Here is a 24,192-nt window from a genome sequence, read left to right as displayed (position 1 = left end):
ATCAAGATTGCCAGGAGAAATATCAACAACCTCAGAAATGCAAATGACACTACCCTTATGGTAGAAAGTGAAGAGGAACTAAGGAGCCTCTTGATGAAAGTGAAAGAGGAGAGTGAAAAAGATGGCTTAAAACTCAACATTCAAAAAACTAAGATCATGGCATCCGGTCCCATCACTTCATGGCAAATAGATGGAGAAACAATGGAAATAGTGACAGACTTTATCTTTTGGGGCTCCAAAATCACTGGAGATGGTGAATGCAGCCATGAAATTAAAAGATGCTTGCTCCTTGGAAGAAAAGCAATGGCCAACCTAGACAGCATATTAAAAGCAGAGACTTTACTTTGCTGACAAAGGTCTGTCTAGTCAAAGCTATGGTTCTTCCAGCAGTCATGTATGGATGTGAGAGTTGGACTATAAAGAAAGCTGAGTGCTGAGAATTGATGCTTCTGAACTGTGGTGTTGGAGAAGACTCTTGAGTCTCCCATGGACTGCATGGAGATCTCCAACCAGTCCATCCTAAAGGAAATCAGTCCTGAATATTCACTGGAAGGACTGATGCTGAAGCTCCAATACTTCAGTCACCTTATGTGAACAGCTGACTCATTAGAAAAGACCCTGATGCTGGGAAATGATTGTGTGCAGGAGGAGAAGGGGATGACAGAGGATGAGATGGTTGGATGGCATCCCCGACTCAACAGACATGAGTTTGAGCAGGCTGTGGGAGATAGTGAAGGACAGGGAGGCCTGGCATGTTGCAGTCCATGGGGTTGCAAAGAGTTGGGCATGACTGAGCAACTGAACAACAACAACATCAAAAACAGAGGAAAGCTAGAAACGAAACAGCAGGACTCATGTAAGAGAGAAGGTAAGGGAAGGCAGGGGTGACCCGGTGCTTTTCCAAACCACTGTCTGTGCTGGTCTTGCTGCTGTTTCTTCCCTTCCTCCCCCAGTCTACCAAGGTGGCAAGAACCAAACAAAAACCACACTGAGCAAAGCACTGCTGTGTCTACCTCTGGATCAGCCCCTGAACCACCTCTGACAACGAGTGTCAGCAGCTGAGTTTTAATTAATGAGTTCAGTCTCTGTAGGAGATGGGAGGCTGCAACCCCATGATGTACTACGCAAGACATTCTGCAATTACTCCAGGGCACCTCAATTAGAGTGCATTTGAGCAAACCCTGTGGTTATGAGGGCTGAGAGTAAGGAGAATTAAAGGGCAGCTGCAAGGCAACTTACGCCCAAAGTGTAGACTGCAGTAAGGCAGACTTGATGATGGCCACAAAAATGTAATAGAAATAGAAATCTTCTCATGAGTGATGGAGATGACAAATGAATCTTCAAAGGGAAAAATCTAACATGTCTGTAGTGTCTGCAGCAACTACTGCAATCCAGTGAGTGTATTCTGGCCCCAATGACAACTAACTAGAAATAAAAATCCTTGGTATTAAGAACAATCGTAAAACAAAGTGCTTGAAATAGTGCAATTATGCATTTGACTCAGGGCAACACAGTGAAGATCAGAGTGGTTCTGCTGCACTGACATTTTGCAGGAGCAACCCAAGGTGCTGTTTTAAAAAACATTTTAAGCCTTTCAAATATATATGAAAACAAATTTGACTCTCTTATCCCCACACGCTCCCCACTCATTCCCGACTCTGATTACTCTTCTTATTATGAGACAATCTAAGTGACATTAAGTGACATTAACTGGCCTTCCCTGGTGGATCAGTGATAAAGAATCCACCTGCCAATGCAGGAGATGCAGGTTCGATCCCTGGGTCAGAAAGATCCCCTGGAGTAGGGCATGGCAACCCACTCCAGTATTCTTGCCTGGAGAATACCCATGGACAGAGGAGCCTGGGGGCCTACAGTGCATGGGGTCACAAGAGAGTCAGACAAGACTTGGCAAATCCATGGCACAACTGCAAGTGCCATTAAGTAGAAATGAGTAAATTTCCTTTTCCTTTTTTTTCTCTGAGTGACTGCAAGGTATTTGACTGAAAGCACGGTACTCGATACTCAGAATTTTCTGGTAGAAATTAAAGATACGCCTCTTTGAAAGGAAAGCTGCTTGTGGCTGATGATATGACAAAGCTAGGACCACTCTGCATGATCCCCGGCGGGGCTGACAGCAAGGGTGGGAGTGAATATTTACAGCTAAGAAGTGATGAGCTTGGGGGTTCTCATTAACTTGCAGACTGACCTGCACATGTGAGAATTTGTACCCTGGACACAGAGACCTCATTCTCTCTAAACCTACCCTGAATGTCCCCTGCTTCCCAACACCCCAAACCAATGACTTTTTCCCCTCCCTCCTTGCTCAGTCTGAATGGGGGCGCCTATGCCAGCACATTTATTTTGTTCTGTTTCACTGTATTTTTGAGGGCCATTTTTTTTTCATACTTTTGGAATCTGTTTTGAAAACTTTTTGACAACAATTTTTCTGTTTAGGTACCCGAATATTACTCTCCTCATTTTATAAATACTTTGAACATATTTCATAAAACTTCAACAATTTTAACAAACCCCACAAATTCCTTGCTTTTAAAAAAGCGCATTCTAGAAAGTTTTATTTTGAACCAAACCTTGCTCTTTGAAGTATTGCTGCAGTGACTGGATTTTAAGACAGAATTACTCTCTGGGTTACAAACTTTAATATCCATTTGCTTTTTCAAACAACATCTAAGCCAAGTGGCTTTTATAAGATGCACGTCCATCAACTTAGAAAGCAGAGATATTTTGTATTTATGCTGGCCAGAGCTACGTGTCTTCCTACACACAAACCAAGTTAGCAATTTACGACTTACGGTTAATTCATTGATACACAGAGCAGACACGGGAGCCCGGTGGCCTCGGAGCTGGGTTAGGAACGACAGCTTGTTCAGGTCCCAGATGATGCAGGTTCGGTCTCGGGACCCGCTGACGATGATGTGATAGGCTAACGACGCGGTGGCACAGGTGACCGTATCAGTGTGGCCAAGTAAGGCCTAAAAGGGGAACAGATGAGACCAGGCTGATCACGGTGGCCGTGCTCCTTACTGGACTTCAAACAGCTGGGTGCACTGCGAACCGAGAGGTGTGCAGCTAGCGGGGAGCGCCTTGTGCAGCAGCACCTGGAAGGCCCTCATTCTCTTCTCGCCACTGTCCCTGCCTCCCTCACCACGGGTAAGAGAGAAGTGTGGAGGACTTGGGAGACGCCACTCTCCATTAACATCTTACTTCACTCCTGGACTCAGCCCAGGATCTCAGAAGGAAGGGAGAGTCGCAATTGCAACCCAGCTGGGGTTTTCTCACACTTCCTGTCTCCACACGGAGATGTGTCGATCATAGTCCCCAAATTCAGAATTTAAACTCTGAATCTATTCTTTTCTGCCATTGGTTCCTCTAAGTCCATTCTACAGAACTACAATAGGATGTGTTTTTTAAAAATGTAAGTGCGTGGTTGTAACATGTGGTCCCAGGAAGATGCAGAGAAAATGCAGCTCTGACATGTCTGCTGAGCACTGGTTACGGAGCTGGACACACCTGGGCGTCTCCTGCACCCGAGAGGGACCTGTTCTCAAACCAGAATAAACACGTTTCTCTTTTGATGGGATATGAAGAGAAACAGGATCCAGGGCAATGGTAGTGCAGGAAAACAAACATTTTGAAGGAAAAGATTCAGATGATTGTTAGGAATTTCTGAGTATTTACTATTTATCAAATTTTGGTGATTCACACACCCTTACTATATACTTAGCAAACCCAGAAGGCTGTTTGAAGTGAGAAGTATTTGAGACTGAGGGGCTAACAGGCATGCTAGCTAGCTTCAAAGCCCATTTTCTAAATTGAAAATATTGTAAGCAGCAGCGTATGGATCAGCAAACTGCACTGAGAGCCTCGCACCTGCTCATGTGGAGACCGTGTCTCACCAGGACTCACCTTTAGACCCAGCAACCACTGAAGTTTCTGGACAATAGCGATGGTCACTGGAGTAAGCAATTCTTTCTATAGATATTTAAAACAGCACTGTTTGTCTGAGTCTGATTTTAAAACAGCTTTGGAATCACACAGAATTGAATTTATATCCTGGCTTTACCACAAAGTGTGATGTGGGCCTGTGTCTTAAGTTCTCTAAGCCGTGGTTTTTCCAGGTTTTAATTAGCTCAGGCTGATAATGATCTTGTAGAAATGTCAGGATTGCAGTTTTACATTTTTTAAACCCCCAGCACAGTGCCCTGAACACGTCAGGTGTTCAGTAAATGGCAGATATTACCGTTACACGACTTTTAAAAGTTGTTATCACAGAAAACACCTAGATGTAAACTCCATTAAAAAGAAACTTACGGTAAATTCACTTATAAATCAAATATTAAAAAGGTGATGGCTCCATTATAAAAGAATTCTTGCTTTGATTAAACATTTATGATAGAGTCAGCTCATAACAAGTGATCAAAAATACTTGCTAATAAAATCACCAGTGGTTCTCCTGAATACATTTCATGAATTTGCCATGTTCTCAAGAATGTGATAAATGAAGAAACAGAAAAACCAAAACTCAACGACTTAATGGTATAGATGAATGAAAAAAAAGCATCCAGAAAAGAAGTTATTATGAATCAACTGCAAATATAACTGGTTTGCAAGAATTTAACCTACATATAACTCTGAGAAACACTGACATTACTTAAATATATTAAAAAAAAAAACTATATCACCTAAAGATATCTTGCTTCAGATTTTAAAAAAGGACAGCTTGGGTCATTTTCAGAAATAGTATCCTCTGATTTTTCATTTACTGTTTTTTAAGATACATTTCTAGCAAAAGAACACACATTTTTTGGTCTTGTTCATTAATGTCTAAATTGCCTTGGAATTAATGAAGTTTTCAGTTTCTCTAGAGCATGTGCAGCTGGGGTGGAATAGGTCACATTCTCACATTCTGTTACCTGTTTGAGAGTGAGAGTCTTAGCCTTTTCTTTCGAGGTACTCATCTCCCAAACACACACGACTGTGCTTGTTCCACCTGTGATGACCAGCTTGGGGTTGGGGCAGATCGCACAGAGAATCTGGCCCCACTCCGACAAACATTCATACACAGTCACTGCCTGTAAAACAGAAGAGATGTGAGACACACATGCCATCAAGCATTATGAGCTTCTGAGACACGACGAGCGTACCAAGTGAAGGAGAACCTCTGTTTGGGTCCCTCCCGGGCAAATACCTGCGTCCATGCTGGGCTGGTTCCCTAAAGCTCTACTCTGAACTACACCCTACAGCCTCCTAACTATAGTTGCTGCTGAAAATCATAATAAGAAGCACTTTGTTCATACTGAGGGTCTCCAGTTTCTCCAGTCTGGGAAAAAGATGTTCATGTTGTGCGATGGAAAATGATGTTCAGGTTGTGTGATACTATGTGAGATGCAGGATGTGATCTGGTGAAAGGATGCATCCACTGTAGCAGGTAGAATGTAAAAGGAGACCATGAGTGCTGCTGTTCATGACAATGTGACTAAACAGAACTGTTGCAGACACACACTGTGTCCCTCATGCATTCAGGAGAGGACTGTCAAGGGGCAAATACGACCCCAAAAGATCACTTATGTATTGCCTCTCCAAGAGACGCTAATGGGACTCAAAATGGTAGCCGCAACTGCTTCTTAGGGGAAGGGCGGCAGGTTTTCTGCCAGCCATTTAAGGGTACCGAAATGGTTAAGTGGGACAGTGACTCAAAAGGAGGCTCTTCTGGTTGGCAGAAATATTGAACACCTGGTTGGCTAGGGCCCCCTGGAGGAGTTCTTGGAGTGGAAGGCAAACTGCTAGGCCCTGGTACACAACCTCCCAGGAGAGGCTTTTCTGCAGGAAACATGACTTGTCCACTAGCTCCTCTATCCTGATCGGATGTAGTGAAGCTCTCCTTTCCTCTGGGCTTTGGAGGAGCAGCTGAGAGGCCCTTGGCCTGAGCTGTTCCCACCCCCATGAAGCAGGATCTCCAGATCACAGAAGAGCAGGATGACAGAAGTGAGCAAGAAACAGTGCAAACCTTGTCTGACTCATAGGTTCCCAGCCTGCAGCTGAGGTCCGCGTAGCCCCAAGCGAAAGTCTTGTTCCAGGTTGGTGGGATAAGAACCTTATTCTGTTCTACGGCAAGAATGCCTTTGTCTGTACACACGATTTGTCCCACAGGCTCTTTGAGTTCTACAAAAAACAAATCAACACATTAGAACTAGTATAGGGAAAACTAACTTCATTATCCCACAGAGGAGGGTAGAGAGTGTTAGTTGTGTACAACTCTTGTGACCCCATGGACTGTAGCCCACCAGGCTCCTCTGTCTGTGGGATTCTCCAGGCAAGAACACTGGAGTGGGTTGCCATTTCCTCCTCCAGGGATCTTTCCAACCCAGGGACCGAACTGGCATCTCTTGCGTCTCCTGCCTTGGCGGGCAGATTCTTCACCACTAAGGCCATCTGGGAAGACCATAGGGGAGGGTAAAGAGATCTCAAATATTCATACAAATCAAACATCTTGACACCCACATTAACAAAAAATGACTGAGAAGGAAGTAGGGCATGGCTTTCGATGGAGTCTTCTGCAGACCCACTGGGTGGAAATCAACTCTGACTGGTGTCTCCAGCCTGCCTGGCTATGGACACTTGCTTGGGTTTGGTTCCCAGCCATCAGGCCCACCTTTTGATCCTGAGGACTGCCAGAGTGTTCTGGGATGCTCCCCAGAATGCCACACAGACCTCCAAATGACCTAGGTCTTCAGCTCCTCCCAGCCCTAGACTTCCTGAAGGAAGGCCAAGAACCCCAGCTCTGATCCAGGACTCTGTCGACCACGCCATTGCTCCAGAGCCATCTCTGGGCAGTGGCTGGAGCTGGCACAGGGCAGAGTCTGTGGAATGAGACAGGTGGCAGAGAGGTGGGCACCCATCCAGACTTTGATGCTCCAGTTTTTGGATTTAAGTGACAACTTCAAGACTCTGCGAAACATTTTTTTTCATTCAAAGGGGAAAAAAAATCTACTTGGAAAAGTAATTTAAAATAACTTACAATAACAGTAGATGAAAGAAGCTTTTAGTTGGCATGTTAAAAGCACAGACTTTTTACTGCTATTTCTAAATTGGCAGAACGCGTAAATGAAGACGGCAGAAGTTTTTCTACAAGTTGAATTACAAGATTTGGTATACTATTTTCACTACCCTAGCAGAGAGGAGAAACCTGTTGGGTTTCTTTCGGATGCAAAATCCAACAGGCCAAAAGAAGAGAAGAGAAAAGGAAAAGGAGACTGTAACAAGTATTTGGTGGTTTTAGCACTTATTACAAATGACACTGTTGCTGAGAAGCAAATTTGTTATTGCTTAACTAGAATTATTAAACAGTTTCACAGAATCATCCATCAAAAGCTCATTCCCTGTCGTTTTACCTTTTACAGGCGTTAGCGAAGGCCTCAGGTTGTCTAGATGATGAAAAAAGATCTTGTCACTGGTAGATCCTGGTGGGACCGAGACCCCTGCATTATCTCCATTGAGTCGACTCCTCACTCGCTTGGGTGGATGAGGTTTTTTAAATAACTGGTAAGAAATAAGACAACACATTTTATAACGAAAGCTAACATTTATTAATCAGCCCTTTTATATGCCAGATATTTTGTTGCTATTTCACTTAAGCTTCACAACAGCCATTAGGTATCACATTATCACATTTTATACTTGACGAAAGAGATTTAAAGAGGCTCAGAAGGTTGCCGTCTGAGATCTTACACCTCAGTAAGTGGAGACAAGACTCTGATACTGAAGCTTGGGTTACCATCAAGCTCTATGCTACACTGATTTCATGATAATTTTTCAAGAGTAAATTAATCTCTTCAAATAACAGTCGGTTGAAAATTATTTTTCAGTGTTTAGAAAAGAATCCATCCTTTACAGACCAATACCATTCTGTGCCACGGAGAGCAGGCAACCATTCTAACTGGGTTACATTTGGCGCCAACAAGGGCTTTATGGATGTGACATCATTCCTATCTCATTTAGGTGCTACTAATTTGCTCAGTATGAATCTGGTTGCCTTCTTTTTACTTTGTGATGATGTAAAAGAAAAAAAGACTTTTGTCATTTCCATTTAGTATTTCTAAGGGATTGAAAAGTATTAATGTACATTTAAGGTGACTGTTTTTCAAATACTGTGCATTTTCTAAATAGGCAGAGTCATTTCTGCTGGAAAACTGATATTTGAGGAAGATATTTGGAAACTCTTAAGAAGAAATGAGATTTAGGATGACTACAATACCATCAGTCTATTTGTTTGACATTTTGGGTTTCCAGGAGAAAAAAATAAGTTTATAAAGGAAGACACACATCTGAGGCTCCCAAAGCTTTAAAGATGTAATTCCCATTTTATCTACATACACTGCATAGGATCAGGGTTCTGTTATTTCTTATAAATGTCTTCGGAGACAAGACTCTGAAGCTGCATTAAAATACCCACATACTTTCAAGTATGCTCATGAACGAGCCTTTACTGAAGACCTCTATGAGGTACCTGAGGACAGAGCAGGCCAGGCTAGCATATATATAGGATAAATTAACACGATGACCACAAAGCTTAGCTGTTTCGAGGGACGGTTACACTTGGAAGTACTCTCCATTAGTTCCTGGAATGTCCTAGAAATATGTTAGTATCCAAACCCTATCTCCCAGACTATCTGCCTCTTAAACTCAAAAGTGGGGCAAAAATCCTGCAACAGCGCATATGTGTTCAGAATATCTGTTTTCCAGAAGGTTATGAAACATGGTTCCTGCATGTGTAACCCTCAAAGAAGGGAGAGGCTTAACTAAGGTTCTTCTGCTGTGATTACAGCTCATCAACAAGTGTTTCACTTTAGAAGTAAGCCTGGTTCCTACACTGGGGGATCAGATTGCACTGTGAGTGGTGGAGTCACAGGCTGTCCACTGTCTAGCGTGGCTTTTCCATAAACAAAGACTTGTCACTGTTCTGTGTTCCCAGCTGTCAACTGTGGAAACCTCAAAGTTGGTTAAACCTACAAAATGGGAGTCCAGGAGAGATGGCTGAACAGAGGACAGCCAGGGTCAAAATGCAGAGGCCAGGGCACGTGGGGGAAAGACAGTGGTCTGAACGGCTGGCAAAGCAAGGCTTCTCCACCAGGCTGTGGTTTCTTCTGGCATACCCTGCCCTCCTTGTGGGCCCGGAACAATGGGGATGAAGGATGGGATGAATTCCCTCAGTGACTCAAAAGGAGGCTCTTCTGTTTTGCAAAAATACTGAATACCTGGTTGACTAGGGCTTCCTGGAGGAATTCTCTGAGTACAAGGCAAACTGCTAGCCTCTGGTACACAACCTTCCAAGAGAGGCTTTTCCACAGGAAACATGACTTGCCCACTAGCACCTCTATCCTGACCAGATGCGGTGAAGCTCTCCCTTCCTCTGGGTTGTGGAGGAGCAGCTGAGAAGCCAGTTTCCTGCCAAATCTCGTGCGGGGACAGGAAAGCATGCCCTGCCACTAGTCTGTGAGGGAAAATCCTCTTTGACCAACAAAATTTCCATTTATCTGGACTGTAAAAGGGAGGAGAATGCAATAATCTAGGGACCTACTGCAACTACTGGGTAATATTCATGGTTCCTAATTAAAAACTTGGTCCAAAGTTAATTACCATATGGTCATCTACCATCCATAGAATATTGTTCAGTTGGAAGTTATGTGTGACTCTTCCATGGACTAGGTCCATGGGATTCTCCAGGTAAGAATACTGGAGAGGCTGCCATTTTCTTCTCCAGGGGATCTTCCTGATCCAGGGATGGAACCTGTGTCTCCTGCATTGGCAGGCAGATTCTTTACCGCTGAGTCACTGGGGAAGCCCACAGACATAGGACAGAGCTTAAAAAATGTAAATAGAAAATATCAATGATAAGGAAAAAACAGCCATACCTGTTTAGGGATCTGCCCAAAGTTATTAATGAACCCTATGGTGGCTGTCTCCTTGAGGGGGTCATTTATGTTGTAGATATCCACTTGACCCTCATAGAAAAGGTGATGGAAGACATTTACAGCTTCTACCGCGGCAGGACCTTGCTGCTTATAGCCGAAGATTAAGTCGATCCACTCATGCAGGTGAGCACTCACGTAGTCACATTCCAGAGCCTGCAATTTCAAAACACAGGTTCAGTCACTGGCTGACTTGTATTACTAACTTGGAAAGTAAAAGAAGTGACCACTAGCCAACTGGAACTAACATAACTAAAATCATACAAATAACATTAGTAACTTAAACACGTGGGGAACACATGGCTCAAGGTCCTCTCTTTGTTCTGTGGTCAGTGACCCAGTGAAACCTCAGCTCCCCTGCACAGTGCGCGCCCATTACCTCACGGTGCACCCGGATGAATTCTCGTGGGTCCCCTTTTGCCCAGGGCGGAAGGATAACGTCGCCGAGCTTGGTGCCGTTCTGTTTACAGCCTGTGAAATTAGATACATTAACAATAAAATAAAAGAGTGAGATAAACAGTAACATCCTATTAAAGTAACAGAGAAATAGTGGGTTAGATTCATTACCAGAACAATAAAATTTTACCACCAGAAAGGACCCTCAGAGATCATCTACTCTGGTATTTCCCTAAAATTCCTCCTTAGAGAGATTTACTGAGCGTTCGCAAAACTGTGGGGCTCCCACAGTCAAAGGGCTTCAGGAAATGCTGAGTTATGCAAGGTTAAACATGCTTCTTTTCTGCAAGGCTCCTCTGAGGCACTGCTCTTCTCTAGGAAGGGTATTAGATACAACATTTCTGCCATTTAATTGACCACAGGACTGCTTCATGAAGCATTTTATGGGGTTACTGTTTTGAGTTTGGAAGAAACTGCCCAAATCAATACAAGCCCCTTACGACTGCTCATCTGCAAGACCATTAATAATTTCTCTGAAGCGTTCATGTAGGCTTTTCCAGAATGCTTAAAGCTTGGTGAGTCAACAGCAGTGGCCAAGCACTGAACTTCCTGTCTGGATGTTTTGACAAAATTCTGCATTCACATGGAAAAGGTTGCTGAAAGAATACCTAGCTCCTCAAGCCGATTTCAGTCTGAATTCTATCTTGGCCTAAGAGGACACAAAACTATGAGTCATCCAGAAATATTTGCAATACGTGTTGTTTCTCATATTTCTGATTCTTAGATTCTTGAGAGAACTCTGTAGAACCCACATGTATTTTGCTGTAAGGATTCTCACTAAAAAAATAAAAGTAAAATCTGAAACAATGTAACTTTTTTGGAACTGTTGTTATCATTTAACAGAAAAAACACTTGGAACGACTATGGGACCACCTGGCAGGAAAAAAAATCAAGTTATGATAATTCATAATCATGTAATATTTATTCCACATAAACTGTTATTTTAAGTCACAGCCAGATAATCTCTAAAGTAGTAAAGAACGCATTTACTATGAGATCTGTTGACAACAAAACACATTAAATGGGACCGGCATCTGAGGAAATGGGTTCTGTTTCTTCTTTCAAAAAGTTAACTGGAGCTTACAGAGCTTTCCTAGGCACAAATCGGATAATCATAGTAAACAATGGCTCTATAAATGATAATGTGGACTCCCTAACCAACTGCGTAGTTGGTTAAACAGCTGAATTTTAAATTTTCATAGAGAACTGTTCAAATTTCAGGACACAAAAGGCAGGTTCCAAGTAAGGGCCAGTAAAAAACCTTTGCTTTCATCACTGAGACTTGATGGCTTCTTTACAATGTGATACAAGTAAGAGATTAAAAAATCATTTTATAGTTTAAAGGAATGTTTTGATCTAGTTGGAAAGATTTTCATGTAACTTAAGAAAAAAATAAAACAATCAAGTTATTACAGCCCTTCTCCCCTCTTTCACACCCTTTCCCCACCCTCTCTGAAATGCCCTCTAGGCCTAATAAGAATAACAAGTAAGAAATAACTTTTTTGATAATTAGAAGTAATAATCCCCCAGCTACCTGAGATAACTTACTTTTCCCAATTTTGTTCATAATCCCTAAGTACTGTGTGATATAATGTTCTTTTATCAGCACTATCTGCAATTTTAAAATGTCATTTAAAGGGGACAGCCTGTTGAAAACTCTTGGTCTCATCCTGCTCCTCTCCAGTTGCCCTCCATGTTTCTCCAAGGGTACAAGGATAAGATCAGGAAAAGAATCGAAGTGCTCCAGAGCCAGGGAAAAAGCCCCAAGTGTTCGTTCTTTTGCATCATTAGCTATCTTTTCTGGATGGAGAGACAGTTTTGTTTGACTTTCTTTATATTGAGGTAAAGTTCACATAACAAAGTTAACCATTTTAAAGTGAACAATTCAGTGGCATTGCATATGTTCACAGTATTGTGCAACTATATCTAGTTCTAAAACATTCTGACCACTCCAGAAAGAAATCTTAAATGTAAACAGTTGCTCCCCATTCCTCCCACCACCCCCCCAATCCCCTGCCCCAGCCCCTGGAAATCACCAATCTGTGTCTTGTCTATCTGGGTTTACCTGTTCTGGACATTCCATATAAGTGGAATCATACATTATGTGACTTTCTGCGTCTAGCTTCTTTTAGATGGTGTAATGTTTCTGAGGTTCATCTCTGTTGTTGTATTTATCATTACCCCGTATCTTATGACGACTGAGTGATATTCCATTATATGTATATTCCACAATTTGTTTATCCATTGATATATATGTGGGCTGTTTCTACCATCTGGCTATTGTCAATAAAGCTGTGATGAATGTACACGTGCAGGTCTTTGTTTAAGTCTTTATTTTCAGCTCCTTTGGACAGTTCTTGCAGTGGAACTGCTTGGTCATATGGCAATTCAATGTTTCACTTTTTGAGGAACTACCAAAGTGCTTCCCACAGTGCTGAACCATTTTCACATTCACACCAGCAACACATGAATGTTCCGCTTTCTCCACCCCTTCCTCAGCTCTTGTCCTTTTCTGTTTGTGTGTCTTGTTTTTTCCATTACAGTCATCCTAGTGAACGCAAAGTATTACCTTATTGTGCTTTTGATTTGCATTTACCTAATGAATAATGATGTTGAGCATCTTTTCATATGTTTATTGGCCATTTGTATAACTTCTTTGGAGAAATGTCTATTTAGGTCCTTTGCCCCCTTAATTGGGTCACTTATCTTATTGCTGTTGAGTTGCAGGAGTTCTTTATATTCTGAATACTAGATCCTTACAAGATATATATCATTTGAAAATATTTTCTTGCCTTCTGTATGTTTTCTTTTCACTTTCTTCATAATGCCCTTGGATGCAGAAGTTTTAAATTCTGATAAAGTTCAATTTCCCTTTGTTGCTTTTGCTTATGTTTATCTAAATCCAAGATCATGAAGAGTTATCCCTAAGTTTTAAGAGTCTCATAGATTTAGCTTGTATATGCAAATAGTGCTGTTTTTAAAGTGTGTGATTTCAAGGAGGGAAGGGGATTTGCTATGAAGGTGAGCATGACAATTATACATGACCTTTTTTTCATTTACTTATTTAAAAGTGGATGATTTGGTTGGGTCTGTAAGTAGTCTGGCTAGAACATTTCTGCAACATAGATTATTATAACAGACTGAGTACTTCTGGAATGTGTTTGCACTTTTCCATATTTGACTCTTTGAAAGTGGTGTTCCTAGGGAAGACAGTAGCATTCTCCAAAGGTGAATTATAAGTAAACCTAATAAAACCCTAATGTGCATTGATATGCTAATGCTGTGTTCACATTTGTTGTTTTTCCCTATTCATCACCTACTCTTCTTTTGAGGAACTGCCATTCCTCCAAACTCTAAGTGCTAGAACTTGGTGTCTTTAGCTGCTCAAGGTTGAGTCCCAGGTCCAATCAGAGGTATCAATACTAAGACTCAATTTTAGGACTTTTGCTGGGGCTACTGAGAGAGTCTTATTATCTTTCCTATTGCATCTGGAGCTACAATTTCACCAGGTTTGAGCTGCTAAAATGGGTGATTAAATAAATAAAAATTATAATACTCAATAAAATAAAATCACTCAAATATATTAGATGTGACGGTGTTGGAGAAGACTCTTGAGAGTCCCTTGGACTGCAAGGAGATCCAACCAGTCCATCCTAAAGGATATCAGTCCTGAGTGTTCATTGGAAGGACTGATGGTGAAGCTGAAACTACAATACTTTGGTCACCTGATGTGAAGAGCCAACCCATTTGAAAAGACCCTGATGCTGGGAAAGATTGAAGGTGGGAGGAGAAGGGGACCACAGAGGAAGAGATGGTTGGATGGCATCACCAACTCAATGGACATGAGTTTGGGTAAACTCCAGGAGTTGGTGATGGACAGGGAGGCCTGGCGTGCTGCAGTCCATGGAGTCGCAAAGAGTTGGACATGACTGAACTGAACTGATTCCTTGAATTACCTAATAAATTTTATGAGATAGTATAGTAGTGGTTTATATGTGGAAGTCTTAAATACAGTATGATACAGGGCATGAAAAGAGTATGAAAACAGAACAATACCTGGCATGAATACTCTAAGTAAAACAATGAAATTTTGATATGTTGTAAAAATAAATATTCAAAAACACAGATCAGCAAACTTTGTTCCAAGAAACTATAGCCAAAATCAAATCTACTTCCTGTAACTGCTGGATAATACAAAGAGAGTGAAGTACCAAGGAAATTTCTCTCCTTTTTAGAAATGTTGACTTGGTTTTGTTTTTTTTAGTACCCTAACGGGATGAAAAAAAGGGTTTACTTAGAGTTATTCAGAAATTCTAATTTTAAAACTTATCAGCATGTAAGCTGAGACAATACAGAAAGATTTAAACTATATGTGAAAAATGTGGATATGCCACTCTTGGCTGGTAGCTTCAATCACATTAATTTTCAAATAAAATTTCACCTCACTTTCATTTTCAATGAAATAATGATATTCTGGCCATTAGATGTAATCTCTGTTAATTTTTTCGTTGTCCCAAGACTCTGGATTGAAACAGCTATTTGAGGGCACAAATCTATTTTTCTTTGTTATACTTACTCTTATATACCCAATAACCCAGTTGAATTTAACAGCAGCTATAACCATGAGGAAACAGTAACTGAGACGGAACCTGAAGGGCCTTTCCAAGAACAACCTGTCCACCCCAACCCCGTCCGTTCCCCTGCCTTCGTCTGTAGAAGAGCCCTAGTCTCCCAGGCCTCCCCAGAGCTCCAAAGAGCAAACGTAATCAGAGAAGAGAGAAAATGCAGAAATAAAGGAAAACAGCCAAGCAGCACAAAATAACAGTTTAGCCTAAAATAAAGTCGAGGACTTTTAGTTTCTCCTCAAGGGTTATAAACCTGAGCCATATCCTTGAGTTGTTTTGCAGATATTAAAACCCCTACGAGGTGGAGGAAGTTAACTGCATGCTGACCACAAGCTCATAGATAGACCCCAGACCAGCTGGAACCAGAAGTTGATGACCATGATTCCTGAAATACCACTTTGTTACCACATCATCAACCAGTCGCAGAACTGAGCACAAGCTGATCACAAAGCCTGTGACCCTCTCCCTTACATGGACTCTTTAAAACTCTCCTTTGAAAGCTGTCACTGGGGGGTGGTTCAGGCCTTTTGAGCATGAGCTGTCCATTCTCCTTGCTTGGCCCTGCAATAAACACTGTTTCATCCCTTCACCACAACCCAGAGTCAACAGACTGATTGGGTTTGCTGTGTGTCAGGTGAGTGGACCCAAGGTTGGTCTGGTAACAAAAGCTTTTCTTGTCAGTGTCTGCTACAGACTACTCAGAAAAGTGACATTTCTGTTGGTCTTTTCCTGGATAACATTCCTAAGACAGTGCCATGGTGCTACATACCGAGGTCAAAGTTGTTGGAATTGAACAGGAACTCTGGTAAGTAAAAAAATTCTGGGATGAGTTCCTTTACATCTGCCATGTTGTGCTTCGACGCTGAGTACCAGGCCTCACGCACACTGTGAAACATCCGGTCCGCCAGGTCAAAGTGGCCTCCCTGTGGGCAGAATGAGAAGGCACCTCTGTGAGAGAACTGCTCCCACCTCAGCATCCAAGTTCAAGGGCTTGGAAACCCCAAAGAAATACATTTGGTGACAATTCAGTTTCCCATTCTCCCACGTCAAATACACAAAATTTTAAATAATCACAAAAAAAGAAGAAGAATTCTTTTGGGGGTTCTCCTTACAAAGGGTCTCTTGCTTTGTATCAAAGTGATATCCAAGTACTACAATTTAAAAAGAAGATTAGTTTTTAGAGAGAGGGCAAGACTATAAGGAAATAGTTCTCCCATTGTTTGATATGCTCTCCTAAAAAAAAAAAAAAAAAAGGATTCTTACTTGCAAAGTAGAACTAGAGACACAGACATAGAGAACAAATGTATGGACACCAGCAGTGAAAAGAGGGAGCAGGATGAATTGGGAGACTGGGATTGACATGTACATAGTATTTATACTACGTATAGGGCTTCCTGGTGGCTCAGATAATCTGCCCACAATGCGGGAGACCCACGTTGGATCCCTGGGTCAGGAAGATCCCCTGGAGAAGGGCATGGTACCCCACTCCGGTATTCGTGCCTGGAGAATTCCATGCACAGAGCCTAACAGGCTACAGTCTATGGGGTCGCAAAGAGTCAGAAACGACTGAGTGACTAACACATACTATGTATAAGATAACCAATGAGAACCTACTGTATAGCACAGGGAACTCTACTTAATGGACTGCGGTGACCTGAATGGCAAGGAAGTCCCAAAAGGGAGGGGATATATGGCTGACTTATTTTGTTGTACAGCAGAAACTAACAACATTGTAAAGCAAGTATACGCCAATAAAAATTAATTAAAAAACAAACAAACAAACAAAAGGCTGCTATTATAATATAGCCATTTACAGTTGAAAATATTCAGGTTATATATGTACTTGACTCATTTTATAAATTAACATGACATTATTATTCTTATACCCATGAGAATTAAGAGGGGAACTAGGAAGGTGATCAAAAAGTTATAAATCGATAAAACAAACTCAAATATAAAAGGGATTTCTTTTGCTTACACGGCCTCACAGATACACCACTGCCTTCCTCAATCAAACTCCTATGCTGTGTTTGAGTGAACAATGAAGTTCACTGTGTGAAAATGCCCAAGTCCGTACAATGGCCACCAAGGCCTACCACCATCTGGCCCCTGCTAGCTCTCTGACCTCATCCCCTGCTGCTTTCCCCTGCAGTCACTCTGCTCCAGATACTGGCTTCCTTGCTGTTCCTCAAACATCTCAGGCACATGTCTGACTTAGGGCCCCTTACAGGCTGTTCTCTCAGCCTGAAGCACACTTTCTCCAGATAGCCACACCAGTAACCCCCTCACTTCCTTGCAGCTCCGGTTCAGATGTCTCCTTTCCAAGGAGACCTACAGTGACCAGTCTTTCTAAAAATGGCATCATGTCCTTCCCCACCTCCCATTCCTGTACTTCCCATCCCCTTTCTATGACCTCTATTTTTCCCATAGCATTTATCATATTCTAAAATATTTTACTAGATAATTATTTACTATGTTTGTCTGTCTCTCTCAACCAAAATATATAAATTCCATCAGGCAGGACTATTGTCTTTATTCTCTGATGACCTCTAAGCACCTAGAATAGTGCCTGGCATATGGTAAGTATTCAATAAATATTTGCTGAATAAATGAAAGAGAATTTGGAGAAAAGCAACTATAATAGGGAAGATAGCAAATGAGCTAGACAGACTTTTTAAAATGTCTGTTGAATTCAATCAGTTAAGGCTGAATTTCCTGTATGTGTCTGGAAAGCAAATGCTACTTGCTTATTTGACTAAAGGACCTCGGTGCTTGTTGAGTGTAAACAAAGTCTAGCTTATTTATCAATTTTGGTCCAGTGAAATTCCACTATCATTATGTTTTGACTACTTTTGTGACTAAAATTTCACAGGGCTTCATGCCAGGTGATAAATAACATTAAAGAAAATAGCAACGATCTTAAATAGAAGGCGTGAACGACATGCACAAATTCTAAACTTAAGAGTTTTACCTGTAGCCTTAGGAATATCTGTGTGAAGGGCTCCATTCTGACAAGGTATGAAGCCACAATCATGGCTGATGAATAGTGGGTCCCATAGTGGTAGGCTGGAGTTTCTCCTGGCCAAGAAAATTAAAGCATAATTGAAAAGGATGAATTGTGATATTGGGACTGGTGTGTATATATATATATATATATATATATACTATTGATACTATGTACAAAATATATAACTAATGAGAATCTACTGTACAGCACAGGGCACCCTACTCAGTGCTCCATAGTGACCTAAATGGACGGAAATCCGAAAAAAGAGTGGATATATGTATACGTATAGCTGGAAGACTTTGCCGTACAGCAAAAATTAACAACATTGTAAAGCAACTATACTCCAATAAAAATTTAAAAAACAAGAAAAATGAGAAAAAAAAGAAAACAAAAGAGTAACATAAAAATAAAATAATATAAAAATAAAATCGACATACTTGAAAATGCTAATGTATGTGATAACTGTGACACGAAGTACAGTCAGTTCTGGCAGTTGTAGAATAAAAACTTTATGATGACACTGAAACCCCTCATTTATGTGTCTGGCAACTATCCATTTCAGTATAATTCTGTGACTTTCCCCCAAATTAAGCACATCTAGCAATTCATGTTTCAAGGCTAACTGTGATAGATAATCCTTAATAACAAACCACCTTCAACTAAAGCAGGATACTGACGTAATAGCAATTCTTTATTAGGTTCTGGATTTGCAATAGTATACATTTCTCTGAATTGATGTCTATGGGTATTATGCAATTTCTGTTACATATTCTCCTTGGCAGGGGGAAAAAAAAGATTTCACACAGGGAATATTGTTAGGCTTAGTTTTTTCTTCTCCTTTGTTTGTTTTGCCTATTTGAAGGGGTAATATGATAAACATTAAACAATAAATCATGAGTTTGTAAACTGTAGTATTTTAGAAGGGACTCAATTAGTATTTTTTTAATGCAAAAGGGTTGTAAAAAGTGCTCAATAAAATTAAAAGAACGTATAATGGAAAACAATCTGAAAAAGAAAACAAATATATATATATATACATACACACATACACATGCACACTGAATCACTTTTTGTATACCTGAAACACTGTAAATTAACTATACTTCAATAAAAAAATATTAAAAGAATCAATAAAGTAAAGCATAGTTCCTGGCCTAAACATGATTAGAGATAAAGGCATATTATGATGGGAAATTTCTACCCTAGACAAAGCAGAAGATTTAGTTTTCTGCCAATACTTGACAAGCTACCTAAAAAATGCCTTCCAAGCATGGCCATCAGTTGGCATGCAAAACCTGATTTTTCTACTTTGATAGTTGTGTATATGCATGCATATGTAACACACACAGACATAATCATATACAAGCAACTTGGGAAAAGATGGAAGGGCATCAGCCCACTAAATAATGGCTTACTTTTGAAACTTGGGTACCAAGTCCTGTGACAGGGAAAGTTACTTACCATTAGGATCTTCCCAGTCTTTATATCGCTTCTTATACTGAGCTAATCGTTCATCTGTCTGTGCTCCCATTGGCTTGGCCAGGTTTCTAAATGTCTTGGGATTAGTAAGATCGACCTCCTAAAATACAAAACGAAAGAAATCCAATTCCAAAATTACTATCCACCCTCTATTTTCACCACCGTAGACACAATGGCTATAGCCACGATGATCTGTCAATGGGCTAGTATCTATGAGGTCACACCGGCAGAACTGGACTCCAAGATAATGCCTTGCATCTACTGCTTATCCATATTTTGCAGACAGGCACATGGCAGTTTAACTGGTTCAGTATGAAGACATCTGTTTTGGAAATTTATTTTGCACAGGAAAAGGCACTCAGAACCCAGATTTGGAGATGAGGAGTAAGAGGGAAAACCCTTCCCAGTCTTGACAATGGAGCAGCAGGAGACTGTGGACACAAAAGCTCCAATTCATCTTTACCCTCCGTCACCCAGCAAACCAGAGGATCAAATCTCCCTTCTATTCTCTTCCCCCTCACCCCCCTTTCACTCCAACTTCACTTCTGGGCATTTTCTTCCTAGAGGTGAAAGCAGAGTGAAATAAACTAGAGCACTCAGTAACTTGGTCACCTCCAAAAGACAACATCATACCAGGCCGTGATTCCCAAATGAGGTAGACTCTTCCAGTCTACCAGAGATCATTTTAAAAGCTCATCCTTAGGTGACTTGATTCATATATTTAAAAGGAAACCAAAATTTACCTCCTAAGGGTATTAAAAGCAGACATTTGAACTATGTACCAATGGGATACCTAATTTGTATTCTTTTTATTTAAAACTCAACATTCAAAAAACTATGATCATGGCATCTGGTCCCATTGTTTCAAGGTGGGGAAAAAGTGAACACAGTGACAGATTTTATTTTCTTGGGCTCCAAAATCACTGCAGATGGTCACTGTAGGCCATGAAATTAAAAGACACTTACTCCTAGGAAGAAAAGCTATGACAAAACTAGAGAGCATATGAAAAAGCAAAGACATCATTTTGCTGACAAAGGTTTGTCTAGTCAAAGTTATGGTTTTCCAGTATTCACGTACGGATATGACAGATGGACCACAAAGAAGGCTGCATGCTAAGTCACTTCAGTCGTGTCCGACTGTTTGTGACCCAATGGACTATAGCCCACCAGGCTCCTCTGTCCATGGGATACTCCACGCAAGAATACTGGGGTGGGTTGCCATTTCCTTCTCCAATAAAGAAGGCTGAGCGCCAACAAATTGATGCCTTCAAATTGTGGTGCTGGAGAAGACTCTTGAGAATCCCTTGAATATTAAGGAGATCAAACCAGTTACTCCTAAAGGAAATCAACCCTGAATATTCATTGGAAGGACTGATGCTGAAGCTGAAGCTTCAATACTCTGACCACCTGATACAAAGAGCCAACTCACTGGAAAAGACACTGATGCTGGGAAAGACTGAAGGCAAAAGGAGAAAGGGACGGCAAAGGGTGAGATAGCATCACTGACTCAATGGACATGAGTCTGAGCAAACTCTGGGAGACGGTAAAGGACAGGGAAGGCTGGCGTGCTACAGTCCATGAGGCCACAAAGAATCAGACATGACTCAGTGACTGAACAACATGGCCCCCCAATTTTGCCAACTTGTATTTTAAAAGTCTTGGACAGGAGAAAATGATCCACACTTAACGAAAATAAGTGAAGTTAGTATTTGTCTTCTAAAATTCTATATGCAAAACACCTCATTTGTAGTTTGATTATTTCAACAAAGACAACTAAAGTATGTATAAGTACCAGGTCTTGCACTAGAGTTTGGGCCCTAAGAATTACCTAAGTTGGTCTTTGAGTTCAATGACCTCACAGCTGACTAAGGTCAGACAAAAACCTTGCTTACAATATGTAAAAGAAAGCAGCACAATATAGCTTCAAGGTGGTGTGGGAACAGAGGAAAAAGGAGAAAGGACAGAAGGTCCCTTGGAGGTATGAGTGAGTATGTCCTGCTGGATGAGGTACAGCTAGCCAGAGGAACCTGGCAGCGGGAGGGAAGGTGGGCACGGCCGTGGGGAGAAGTCCAGGCAGGGAGGGCAGTACGTGCAGAGTTGCTGAAAGAGGACGGGGTGGTCCCGGACAGCAGGAGGGGTACCTAAGTAGCAGCTACTCTGCAAAGGGTGCTATACTGACATTTTAAAATTCCCTCCAGGGGCTTCCCTGGTGGCTCAGTGGTAAAGAATCTGCCTGCCAATGCAGAAGACATGGATTCAATCTCTGCTCCGGGAAGATTCCACATGCCTTGGTGGAACTAAGCCTGTGCATCACAACTATTGAAGCCTGTGCACCCTAGAGCTCTTGCTTCGCCACAAGAGAAGCCATGGCAATGAGAAGCCCGCACACTGTAACTAACAAGTAGCTCCTGCTTGCCACAACTAGAGAAAATTCTGTGCAGCAATGAAGATGGAGCTCAGCCAAAAATAAATAAATGAAATTATCTCCAAATCGTGATGATGATTTATGCAATACTTTTTTTAAACAGAAAGATGACTCAATCAGATTTGCTTCTGAAACTGGCTGCAGTGTAGAAGACAGCGACCTCCTCCAGTGGATCCAAATTTATTGGCACTTTAGGAAATTGAATGGATTACCATGAATCTAAGAAGTTGGCCAAGCATCCAAACTTTGTCCAAGCCTAAGCTAAAGCTTGTCTCATCTTCTTGGGAATAAGTGCCTGTTGAGAACTTTAAACTATAAAGCATATAGATCACTTGAGCCACTGCAACATCATTTAATTACTTTTGACAATGTGTTCCAATTTCACAGAAATGATATGATATTTACCTCCGAGTCGTAATCCGCAAGGATCCAGGGAAAGACAGGATACTGCATGAGGTCATTATATGATCTCCCAGCCAAAGTGTTCAAGTGCATCAAATACTGAAAGTTGCTGATTTCACCTCTCTTGGGAAAGATAAATAAAGATTCATTTTAAAGCAATCAATTATTTCCACTATGTTTGCTTTTAAAAATTTATATGCAAAATGAGGCAAAAGATAGTTTTTTACAGATGTCAGAATAACAAAACACTTTTTTTCCTAAAAAGAACAAAAACAAAGCTTTTTTGTCTATGGTATATATTTTATAAATTATTAAAGTGCTTTTTCCTGAATGACCTATACCTTCTGACTACAAATTATGAACGATGCTTACATTTTCACTGAACTTACCTCCCATCTCTGAGTCACAGACTTCTCTCCAACCAGAGTGCTAAGCAACCCAGATCTACAAATGATAAATAATTAAATGAACTGTAGGCAACACAGTGTTTTAGCAACATATTAATAATTTTAAACAAGAGTAATAACAAAGCTGAAAATTTCAAGTGAATGGATCCATGAATTTTTCAAACTATGGAGGACAACCTACTGGTGGGTCATGAAATTGGTTCAGTGGGTTGTGATCAGCATTTTGAAATATGAAATAACAGAATTTAATTGAAGAAAATAGAGGACATTGGAAGGCACTATACATAGTAAGGGAAAGTATTTTCTATGAATTTTAACTAAGTTTGTGTTACTTGGAATGCAACATAGTGTATATTTTTTACTGTGGATCATAGCAAATAAATTTGAAACAAACACTGATCTAGTTCAACTTTCAGCCTTTTATAATAATTCCTATGTAAATTGATTTAAAGAGATTCAATTAGAATAAGTGATGTAGCATATAATATTTTGTACACAGTAGGTGCACAGTACATTCCTAAAAGAGATGTTGAAAAAGTGAATGAAAATATGAATATTTTATGACAGGAAAGTCATGGCTGTTCACAAAATTATGGACTTCTTCTTATAGTAGACTTTCCTAGAATGCTATAAAACCCTTAAGGTTTAACAGCTTTGTAACATGGATAATTACTAATCTGAAGTTTGTGAACTGGTCACAGAGCCAGTAATAAAGCACTTAACCATATATTTTATTATCTGAAAGGAAACTAAGAGAGCTGTAAACCTTAGTTCATAAACATTTCTAGCTCAGGAGTACAGATACCCCTTTTCACTTCCAGAAAAATTCTTCCTTTCAGGTAAACTGAGTGCAAAGGATACTAGGTGGCGCTAGTAGTAAAGAACGCGCCTGCCAATCAATGTAGGAGACAGAAGAGACTTGGGTTCAGTCCCTAGGATGGGAAGATCCCCTGGAGGAGGTCATGGCAACCCACTCCAGTATTCTTGCTTGAAGAATCCCATGGACAGAGGAGCCTGGTGGGCTATAGTTCATGGGGTCACAAAAGAGTTGGATACGACTGAAGTGAGTTAGCACTGAAAAAAGAGCTATGATCATTTCTCATCTTTATCAGAAAGGGAACAACTGAAAAGGAGATTAAAGTTGGAAATGAATTTCTGCTTCGTACCTTTGAGCTTTGAACAGTTCTTTAAGAACTGCCAACTCAGCACAGAACAATGAAATAGCAAGTTGGAGATTATCTAGGCAGGCAAAAGTACTAGTAAGTTGCTTACAAGTAGAAAAATGATTAGGAACAGAACATGTTTCCGAGGTTAACAAAAGCATACATGCAGTATCTGTATTTATTAAATATCAGCTAAAGAAAAATAAAAACAATAATTTAAAGAGAAATACACAAATTTAATA

The 24,192-nt window shown here is 40.8% G+C and overlaps 1 protein-coding gene across 2 annotated transcripts in view; it reads right to left on the bottom strand.

The window, feature by feature from the left end:
• WDFY3 (WD repeat and FYVE domain containing 3) overlaps positions 1-24,192 on the bottom strand; it is a 279,731-nt gene that overhangs the window by 16,168 nt on the left and 239,371 nt on the right. For both annotated transcript variants that reach the window (XM_081582148.1, XM_081582158.1), the window contains 11 exons: positions 22,770-22,824; positions 22,384-22,503; positions 19,536-19,653; positions 18,039-18,145; positions 15,837-15,990; positions 10,366-10,457; positions 9,930-10,142; positions 7,410-7,557; positions 6,026-6,180; positions 4,932-5,090; positions 2,811-2,990 (listed from right to left, as the gene is read on the bottom strand). In XM_081582148.1, coding sequence (XP_081438274.1) covers positions 2,811-2,990; positions 4,932-5,090; positions 6,026-6,180; positions 7,410-7,557; positions 9,930-10,142; positions 10,366-10,457; positions 15,837-15,990; positions 18,039-18,145; positions 19,536-19,653; positions 22,384-22,503; positions 22,770-22,824 — 1,501 coding nt within the window. The remainder of the gene's footprint in view (positions 1-2,810; positions 2,991-4,931; positions 5,091-6,025; positions 6,181-7,409; positions 7,558-9,929; positions 10,143-10,365; positions 10,458-15,836; positions 15,991-18,038; positions 18,146-19,535; positions 19,654-22,383; positions 22,504-22,769; positions 22,825-24,192) is intronic.

Source organism: Giraffa tippelskirchi, chromosome 1, assembly GCF_054371585.1.
Source record: "Giraffa tippelskirchi isolate mGirTip1 chromosome 1, T2T-mGirTip1v1.2.pri, whole genome shotgun sequence".
Taxonomy (NCBI): domain Eukaryota; kingdom Metazoa; phylum Chordata; class Mammalia; order Artiodactyla; family Giraffidae; genus Giraffa; species Giraffa tippelskirchi.
This window is presented reverse-complemented; position numbering and strand designations above follow the sequence as displayed.